We start from the raw sequence: 10,283 nt of genomic DNA on the forward strand, positions 1-10,283 counted from the left end.
ATCTAAATGTTCTGAACAAATCAGAGTACCAGTATTGTGATTGGTAGATTTGAAAATTGTAATGATTTACCTTTTCTCCTCTCTGTAAGGGCATCTTTTCCCCACCCCCTACTACTTGATTATTTCTAACATTGTTCGGTTTTTCACTTCCCATTCAACCTGTTCTATGATTGTTTTTCCTTTCTAATAAATAAACCTTAAATTCTTTATCGTTTTGAAAGCCTGAGTACTGGGTGTTAAAGAGAGAAGAAGCATTCTCATGTACTTTCTTTATTGAGTTATTGAGAGAGAGTTGTTCACACCACTAAAATTTCTTATAGGGTGTTTAGTTCTGTGGTGTATGTATTATTTCCTTTATAAGTTACCTGTGCACTTGAAACCCTAGGTCTTTTTGTTGGCTTGTTCATAAATGCTTATATTCATTAGGAAATAAATTTATTTTTTCAGTATGATTGTACCAGAATATCTTAAATGGGCAATTTTGTAAATATACTTTATTATGTCATTGATATTCAAGACTCTGAAATAAAATCTGTTTTATGCTTTAAACTAAACTTTCTAATTGTATGTAGTCATGCACATAGAGCCTTTTCTTATAAATATACAATGTTAAAAGTACTTTAGCAGGCATGTGCTTACCTGCCTCATGTCATGAGGCTAACAGTAGCTATTCAGTTATATCACAACATTGCCACTTAGGGTTTGGATTACAATTGAAACTTATTAATGATCATAGTACCTTTATCTAAAATCTCTTTATGTTTATAATTTGATGATTCTGTAATTACTAGATTATGAAGATTAGAGATTTTCCTTTTCTGGTGAAACTAGTGTGATCTCATCTGTTCTGTCAGCAGTTTCTTGTAGTGTTAATGTTAAGTCTAGATAAGAGATAAGAGTTCCCAAGGCCCTTCCTCACCCCCTGCGGCCTGGTGATTACCCCTTCCCAGCCTTGGCAAGAGGCTGGAGGTTTACTTGTCAGGAAATTGTGTCAGAGAGGCTCTGGACATGAGAAGACTACCAAGCACATTAACAAAGAGGGGCAAGATCAACTGGAAATCAAATCATACAGAAGAATAAGACCAGAGACCCTCTTATGCCACTGGCTCCAAGAACCTTGACAACCAGTTGTTTATTTCTAACACCACTCCTTCCCTCATCAGCAGATAATTGGAAGATTCTTCTCTGGAGAAACAAAAGTAGCTCCAGAAAAAAATATATTCATATTTGAGGACCCCAACAAAATGACCAGGTACCCATGTGATCATCCCACAGTGAAACCCAACAGTTGAAAAGCCCACTGCCGTGCACACACAGCTTCCAGTCTGCTTTTTAATGCTCCATTCTTAAGTGTCAGTGGATAATAAAGGAAGACCTCCAAAACAAGCAGGAAAAAAGGAACTCAGTAGAAAATGTAGACAATGCAGAGAACATAAGAAAACTTAAAAAATGTAATTAGGGCCAGCCCAGTGGCGCAGCGGTTAAGTGCACACGTTCTGCTTCGGCAGCCCAGGGTTCACCAGTTCGGATCCCAGGTGCGGACATGGCACCGCTTCACACACTATGCTGTGGTAGGCATCCCACATATAAAGTAGAGGAAGTTGGGCACGGGTGTTAGCTCAGGGCCAGTCTTCCTCAGCGAAAAGAAGAGGATTGGCAGCAGTTAGCTCAGGGCTAATCTTCCTCAAAAAAAAAATGTAATTAGTATCATCAAAAGTCATGAAAAATATAGCATTTGTAAAATAAGAACAAGTACTCTTAAGAAAAAAAGTAAAAGGAGACTTAGATGGCATGAGTTCCAGGATAGGTTGTTAAATGAAGGAAATAAAGATGCAAACAAGTATATAGTATGCTACCTTTTGCAAGGAGGATGGGTAAAAAAGAACATATGTATATTTACTTAATTTGAAAAAAGAAACTCAGGGAGAATAAACTAGAAACTAAAGAAATTGACTACCTGCAGAGTTGGGATAGAAAAGCGGTAGAAGAGCTAGGGGAAGGAACAAGACTTTCTTGATTATACTTTTTATATTATTTTTACTTTTGAACTATGCTAATGTTTTTGTATATTCAAAAGTTTAAAAATCCACAAGAATGGGGAAAAACAGAAATTGAATGCAAACAAAACGAAGTGAAGCTAGAGCCAGCCCTGGTGGCCTGGTGGTTAAGTTCGGCATGCTCCTCTTTGGCAGCTTGGGTTTGGTTCCCAGGCATGGACCTATACTGCTCTGTTAGCAGACATGCTATGCTGGCAGCCCACATACTAAAAAAATAGAGGAAGATTGGCACGGATGTTAGCTGAAGATAAATCTTCTTCAGCAAAAAAGAAAGAGGAGGGCTGGCCCAGTGGCACAGTGGTTAAGTTCGCACTCCGCTTCAGCAGCCTGGGGTTCACTATTTCAGATCCTGGATGCGGATCTACACACCCCTCATCAAGCCATGCTATGGTAGTGTCCCACATAGAAGAAGTAGAAGGTCTTACAACTAGGATACACAGCTATGTACTAGGGCTTTAGGGAGAGAAAAACCTAAAGAGGAAGATTGGCAAGAGATAATAGCTCAGGGCCAATCTTCCTCATGAAAAAGGAAAAGAAGAAGAAGTGAAGCTAACTGTATAACAAATTGATAACAACCATGCAGAAGAAAAATAGAATTAATTCAAGTAACTTTTGAATACATTACTCTGATTATTTACCCTCAGTGGAATATATTATAAGGACAAAAATAACTCAAAGAAAATTTGAACTTTGTTGTTAGTATGGGAGTAACCGTTTTGAAACTATTTTGTATATATTGTAAGATTGAGCATATGAGTAAATATATTGATGTTGTTGGGAAACAGGTCTTACTTGGGAGAAGAATAGGAGGAACTGTATGATGTTTTATTGGAACAGAATTATCAATATGAATTCATGATGGAAAAAAAAAAATCCCTAACTCTGTTCACTGGAAAGGCTCAGAAGCCACGAAATCCTAGTAGCAATGAGTTTAACTAGTACCTACATCTTGGGTATTAAATACTTTCCCTCACTAAAAGGAACCAAGACTTCTTGGAGCAATGACTAATTTCAGTATCTGGGGCTGGGAAACTAAGGAAAAACATCACAAGGACACAGGAACTATTTTGAATGGGTTCCCACTGGCCAAATATGGGATAATTTGAACATCAAAAAGAATAATGATACTGATGAATTACATAATTCCATAATGATACTTTAAAAAAAAGTTATCATGCGGAAAGGGAAAGCTCTTTTTAAGAAGAATGCCAACTAACATGTAGAAGGAACGATAAATTTAGAAAATTACATTTTACAAGCACCATTCTAATAGTTGATTCAGGTAAGGATCATTATTGGTCACTAAAACCGTATGGTAAAAAATTGTTGGGGAATACATTATTCACACAGTTTGAAAGTATAACCCCATAGATTATTTATTAATTACAAAGAGAAAAAGTACCTTTAAAATAGAGAAATCTGGTAGACACTACCTTAACCAAGTGATCAAACTTAGTATTAATTGTGGAGCAAATGGATATCATGTACCTCCTAATGTGATGCACTGAAGAAACATCAACACATATGTTGTATTCCTACCAAAAATGTTTAACCTGGATCTAATAATCAGGAACCACTAGACAAATACATCTTTTTTTTGTTTGTTTTTTTAAGATTTTATTTTTTCCCTTTTTCTCCCCAAAGCCCCCCAGTACATAGTTGTATATTCTTTGTTGTGGGTCCTTCTAGTTGTGGCATGTGGGACGCTGCCTCAGCATGGTCTGATGAGCAGTGCCATGTCCGCGCCCAGGATTCGAACCAACGAAACACTGGGCCGCCTGCAGCGGAGCGCGCGAACTTAACCACTCGGCCACGGGGCCAGCCCCTAGACAAATACATCTTGAAGGGCATTCTATGAAAAACAAGCCTGGACATTTTAGAAGCATCAATGTCACTCACACCCACACAGACTAGGAAATATCAGTTCAATGTGTTGACCCTGATTGGATCCTGGATTGAAAAAATATATATAAAGCACACTATTGGGACAATTTATGAAATATGAATATGGACTAAAAGATAAATTTCTTGGGTATGATAAGTTGTATTTCAGTTATGTAGGAGAATGTCTTTGTTTTTAGGAGATACATGCTAATGAAATATTTGGGGGTAGAACGTAATGATGTCCACAACTCATTCTCAAGTGATTTAGCAGAAAAGAGTGAAAAATTAGACAAGTGAGAGAAAGGAAATGTGGAAAAATTAACAGCTGCTGAACTAGGAGAAGCATATTTATGGTGTTCATTGTTATTAATCTTGCGATTTCAAAATTAAAAATGGGAGTGGTAAATAAATAAAGGAACAACCAGAGAAGAAGAGATTATGGAAATGAAAAACGTCATTGCTGAAATAAAGTCAAGGAAATCTCTAAAGAGTAGAACAAAAAGAGAAAGTAGACAAAAGATAAGAAAATGAGAGAATTAGTCTAAGAAGTTCAACATCTGACTAGTTCTGGAAAGAGAGACTAGGAAAAGGGGGGAGAAAATTATCAGAGAAATAATACCCCAAAATTGTCTAGAACTTCAGATCATTGCGTTTCCAGATTGAAAGGGCCTACCAAGTACCCACCACAATGAATGGAAAGGAAAAAGAAAAAAACACACCAAGTCATATTATCATAAAATTTCAGAAATGAGGATAAAGAAAAGAACCTAAAAGCTGTGAGAGGAATATCTCTGGGAGGGAGAGGGAAGTGAACTAATAGACTACTTAATGTAGTTTAATTATGAGAAAAATAGTGTTCAGATAGGTTTTATAATTCTGGAATGAAGTTTAGAGAGGATTACCAATAGTGACATAGAAAACTAAGCACATGAAAAAATAAGGCAGTTACTAAGTCCAGGAAGAATAAAAAATTATATGAGAAAATATCTATAAAATCCTAGTATCTACTTGGCTCAACAGGTAATACTTACGTAGTCATAATAAGGTAAACACTGAATATTAACCTAAACATTTGTGATATAACCAATGTTATTAGGAGAGTGAAGAATGAGACAGTGGGAATGTGGGATAGTGTAAGAGTGCTGAATCTCATGTATATACACACGTGTATATGTGTGTGTGTGTGTGTGTGTGTGTGTGTGTATGTAAACACCAGAAGTAGCAGCTACAAATTTGGGGAGAGTAAGGAGATATTCAAGGGTGCAGAAGGAGGAGGCAAAAGACTGTTCTTTTTCTTATAAGCTTTGTAATATTACTTGACTTTTTAAGCTATATATATTTGTGCTTTAATACAAATAATTTAAAATATACTTTATACATTTTTATTAAGGGATAAATTATGTGTGGTTTCATTGGTGTTTCCATAAAAGTAATGTCAATTTTTTAATAGTTTTTGATGAAGTTTTCACTGAGGATTTTATTTTGTTTGTTTTTGACAGTGGTAAATAGAAAAGTATAAAATATATAATCCATGGGGGCTTTGGTGCCTATGATGTGCTCTATACATACCAAGATTGAGGGCTAGATTCTTCAAGATCCAGAGGAATTCAAATAGCTGAGCAAAATAGTTGTTTCTTAGACTATCCAGCCAGCAATCAAGGAAGAGCCTTCAATTAACCACTCAGATGTGGGCACAGACAAATTTCAGTTATTTTGCTTAAGAGTATATCTGTAAAGATTCTATCACCAGGAGTACCAGTAAAAGTGACAAAATTCCTTTTGGCTCCCAGCATGTTTAGCAGTAGCTGTCAAGAGACAAATTAATTGTGGATGAGAGTTTGGAATCTATACCAAATCTATGCAATGTCAAGTTTAATAGCCATTCTTAACAAAATAGTTACAGCAAGAAGTAAACTTTGCATGGAGAAATCTTTTTTATTTCAAAGTATACATAAGGATTTCAAGATATTATTTTTAAATCATTTAAATCTTTGTATAAATAACAGTTTTTGACTTAAATATTTACTGGTTACAGAAAATATTACCTTTAAAAAATTCTCACCTTCCTTTTCTGTCCCTCAAAATGAAAAATAAAACATAAAAATTTTATTTCTTTTATGTGAAATGGTTTATGGTATATGGAATTTCATAGCGTTTTGTTTGTTCACTGGGCTGATAGCTCTACAGTGAAGAAAACATTCTTGCCTCAATTCTTCCCACTTATACTGTGGATGAGGAATTAGGAGAGGTATTTTAATGAGTCCAAATCCTTCAAAATCCTTCGTTAGAAAGTATTATGTATTTTCCATTATTATGCTAGTTGTCTGATCTTATTCTATGTTTCTCTTGTTTTCGCTTTTTAGGGTAAGATAGCTGAACGCGGTACCCACCATGCTTTGCTTGCTAACACTGGCAGTATCTATTCTGAAATGTGGCATACGCAGAGCAACCGTGTACAGAACCATGATAATCCCAAGTGGGATGCAAGGAAAGAAAATGTGTCCAAAGAGGAGGAAAGGAAGAAACTACAAGAAGAAATTGTCAACAGTGTGAAAGGCTGTGGAAACTGTTCCTGCTAAGTCACATAAGACATTTTTTTCCTTTCTTTTTTTTTTTTTGACTATCCATTTGCACTGAAGCAGAATTGTTTTATTAAAAGAAAATCATACATTCCCATTTTCTACAATCCTTCTTTTAGATAAGATTTATTTGAAAGGGGGTTTGAGTTTTACATCTTTCATAATCTCTCTAATGTGGTATCTATATTTATCCCCAGATTATTTTCTTGTTACTTCCTTAGTTGTACTCAAAGCATAATTTTGGTTACTATTTTGACTTTACCCCATTTCCATTTTTGAAGTCTCAGCCATTTGATATCCATAACCAAATGAATCAGATTGGTTTCCAAATTTTTGTAGTTTTTAAAACTTCCTTTATGCTGATGATTTAATGGAAAGTATCTGTTTCTTGAAATTTAAAAAAAAAAAGAAAAGAGGACAGTATGCGTTCATTGTTTCTCTCCCACCCCCCACTGAAATACTTCAATGATAGATACATAAGCTTACATTTTTTAAAGTTGCCACCGTATCCCCTTTGGAGGAAAAACCTTAACTCTCATGTTGGTATGTAGAATTTTCTTCATCATTAACCAGCATTATAACTATTATCTAGTGGTGGGAATTTTACCTTTCCACCAAAATGACGTATTGCTTTTGTTTTGGACCAAAATTTATATATTTCTCTTTAAAGACTTAGAAGCCCTGATATAATTTGAGAGTTGCCGTACTGGGAGTGATCTAAAAAGCTTAGGAAGTTAATTGGCTTTTCTATTTCCATCTTAAATGCACTGCTTTTGCTATCTGAAGTTATACAAAGAAACAACTAAATGGGATGTGTTCATGCACATGCTCACACATGTGTGTAAGGCAACATCCACTTAAAAATTATTAGTGACCTTTAGGTAAATAGTAGAGGATTACATATATATACTCTTTAGATGATTAGGACTCTAATCTGTGTTGACACTTCAGAATTACTTTATTACAAGTTCTCTTCTTTCTTCCAGTGATTTAATGAGTTCCTTTAAGCCTAACATAATAAGGAAGAGCCCAAACAAAATAATCAAGTTTTACCAGGTAGAAATAATTAATAAAATGTTGGTGTGTGTTCACTTAGAATGCTCCTCTCTTTTCCAATTTGAATTTGCTTTAATTTGTTTGGTAGTAATCATTCAGTTTGAGAAACTTGTGTGTCTCATGAATGACCACATAACTGTATATAATGAGGTTTTATTTCTCAGAAAAGGTTTTAAAGTATTTATTGGTTTATGGTTTTAATGTGTTTTAAAAGATAATTTGGTATGGGTGAGACTAATGTTTTTTTCTGTTTTGTATTGTTGTCATTGATAGGTGGATATCTAAACTTACCTAACTCGGGTGTCCAGTTTTGTTATTTAAAGCCAATTTGATAAATAGCTTGAAGCCAGTATTTCACAGTCTTTGACACCAGAGTAAGTGATGCAGGATCTTGCTTTTGAAGTTGGAGTTAACCCTAAGATGCATAATCAACTGCAAAATGTTTTTTTTGGGGGGGGACATTTCTTACTGTGAAGCCGTAGATATTATTGCTCCTCTGAGGGAAAAAAGCACTTTGAATAAATCAGCTGCATCTAGAAATGTGGTTGGTCTAGATAGAAATTTGCTTCTGAATTCTTTCTGTACATTCCCAATGATGCTAATGGAAAAGATTTCATTTAGTTGCATAATCAAGTAAGTAAGATTGAAGTAACCACTAGTAATACTCATTTTGATTGTGAATAGCAGTATTCAAAGTGATTCTGTGATATGGGAAACATTTAGTCAAAGAAGGTTAATAATGTTTTTAGGGTGGGATGATTTCCCCACTAAAAGAGTTGAAACTATTTTCTTTTCATCTGATTGGTGGTGGTCTGTAGGCCATTGGGTCATTGTAGTCATTAACCAGTATTTTGAGCTAATAAAAACTTAAGTTACCTAAAAAACACAGTTATTATAGGGGCCATAACTTAGTCTTAAATATTTTTCTCTTAACTCCATCATATTAAGGTGCTTCTATACTGTGAAATAATGGACAAATTAACATGAAAGGAAAGCTTCCTAGCATGATTCACTCAGAGGAAATGCCAAGAGAAAGGGTATTTATTATGATGTACTAATTTTACATTACAATATTAGATACTCACACAAAAGGATAATCAAGTATATAAATTTCTAAATCACTGTTGCAACATAATTTTTTAATAGGATGAATAAGCTATAGTTTTGAAATATGGGTTCTGAAAATGGAGGAAGATGATATCCTTTTATTTTAAAGGTTGAAAATTTTACTTTCTTCCTAAGGGAATCCCAGTTTACAAAAATTAAATTGAAACCAAGATAATTTGAGATCATAAAAACTGGACCAGATGCCTTCCTGAAGGTCTTTAACATAGAAATATCTTGATGAGCAGATGGGCTCATTTGGAAATTTTTGAACAGCTCAAGTCTGAGGGTCAACTGTAAGAATCAGAAAGAGGCCTTAACATTTGGACAAACTGAAAATATGCATTTCCTTTTCCTCTACAGGTATTTGTACCTTTTATATACTTTAAGGTAAATATTCTGCCTTTTCCCTTGATGTTGACAAAGCTCATTTTGTGAAGATGGCTAGTTTAAAAATATGTTTTGCTTTAAAGGCAAGATGTTTAAAGATCATATGATTCCTTGTTTCTGGATCACTTTGCCCAAACTGCCTTCTTCTTCCTATCCTTCCTAGTTGCTATATGTGTCAGTGAGTAGCAACTTTTGCCAATGTATATTCATAATTCTCTTACCTTGTAGCTTTATCATAGGGTATTCTGTTGTGGGTTAGTAGTTGAAAGCATTTAAGTACATTTTCAGTGGCAACTTTCTTAAATTATAGAAAGGTCCCTTCTCTACCTGCTCTGAGTATATAGATTCTGAGTGTAAACAGTATAGTAAATGACAATATGAAGTCAAATAAGCTGGTTAAAACTGATTAGTTAAGACAAAATGACTCAGCAAGGGAGGCCCTTTACCACAATTTTATTGTTATAGCAATCTGTGCAGATAATCATTACTAAATAAACAATATGTCTTTGTGAATAGAAGTGGATGCCCAATTGAAGCAACTGTTTTCTGCAGTGCATAGGGAGAACTGATATTTTGTCTTTCACACACTCAGAATAACTACAAGTAATTAATAGACGATTTGGGAGTATGGCCTTACAGCCTTATGCAGAAGTGAAAACTTGGAATTGTCTCAGAGAGAAAGTATTTGTTTGCAGAGCTCATAATATGGGTAAAATAGTAGCAAATTGTAGTGCTTTCACTTAGCATTAAACTCTTATTTTTTATGACCAATCAGTGAAAGGCAACTTTCTGTGGCCCCCAGTTTCTCACTTCTAATGATTAGGAGAGAAAGCTTTGAGATGTAGAAAAGTCTTGACTGCAGACCATGTTTTAAACTATCATTTTGATTAGCTAGGTAGAGTTGGAAATGAAGTGCATGCTCTAAGAACAAGTTGGAATATTTTTGATGAAAAAAAGGCAGTGGATTGTTTCCATATTTCCTATTCTCACACAGCTACAGTAGAATGTTTTTCACTGATGACTTTCTATTCCATTTCTATTTCATAAAATCATAGGATTTTAGAGTTGGAAGGAACTTGGAAGTCCTTTAATACAATTTCCTTATTCTACAAATGAGGAAATTGAACTTCAGGAGAAGTCACTGAGCTTGCTAGAGGCCAAGTTTTAAGGAAAACTCTGGCTCCTGACACTCAGTCCTTTTCTCTTTTTGCTG

The 10,283-nt window shown here is 34.8% G+C and overlaps 1 protein-coding gene across 1 annotated transcript in view; it reads left to right on the forward strand.

The window, feature by feature from the left end:
* ABCB7 (ATP binding cassette subfamily B member 7) overlaps nt 1–8,361 on the forward strand; it is a 114,649-nt gene extending 106,288 nt beyond the window's left edge. The window contains exon 17 of the mRNA XM_046673774.1: nt 6,305–8,361. Coding sequence (XP_046529730.1) covers nt 6,305–6,520 — 216 coding nt within the window. The 3' untranslated portion in view covers nt 6,521–8,361. The remainder of the gene's footprint in view (nt 1–6,304) is intronic.
* Nucleotides 8,362–10,283: the final 1,922 nt, after the last annotated feature.

The sequence above is a fragment of the Equus quagga genome, chromosome 10, assembly GCF_021613505.1.
Source record: "Equus quagga isolate Etosha38 chromosome 10, UCLA_HA_Equagga_1.0, whole genome shotgun sequence".
NCBI lineage: Eukaryota > Metazoa > Chordata > Mammalia > Perissodactyla > Equidae > Equus > Equus quagga.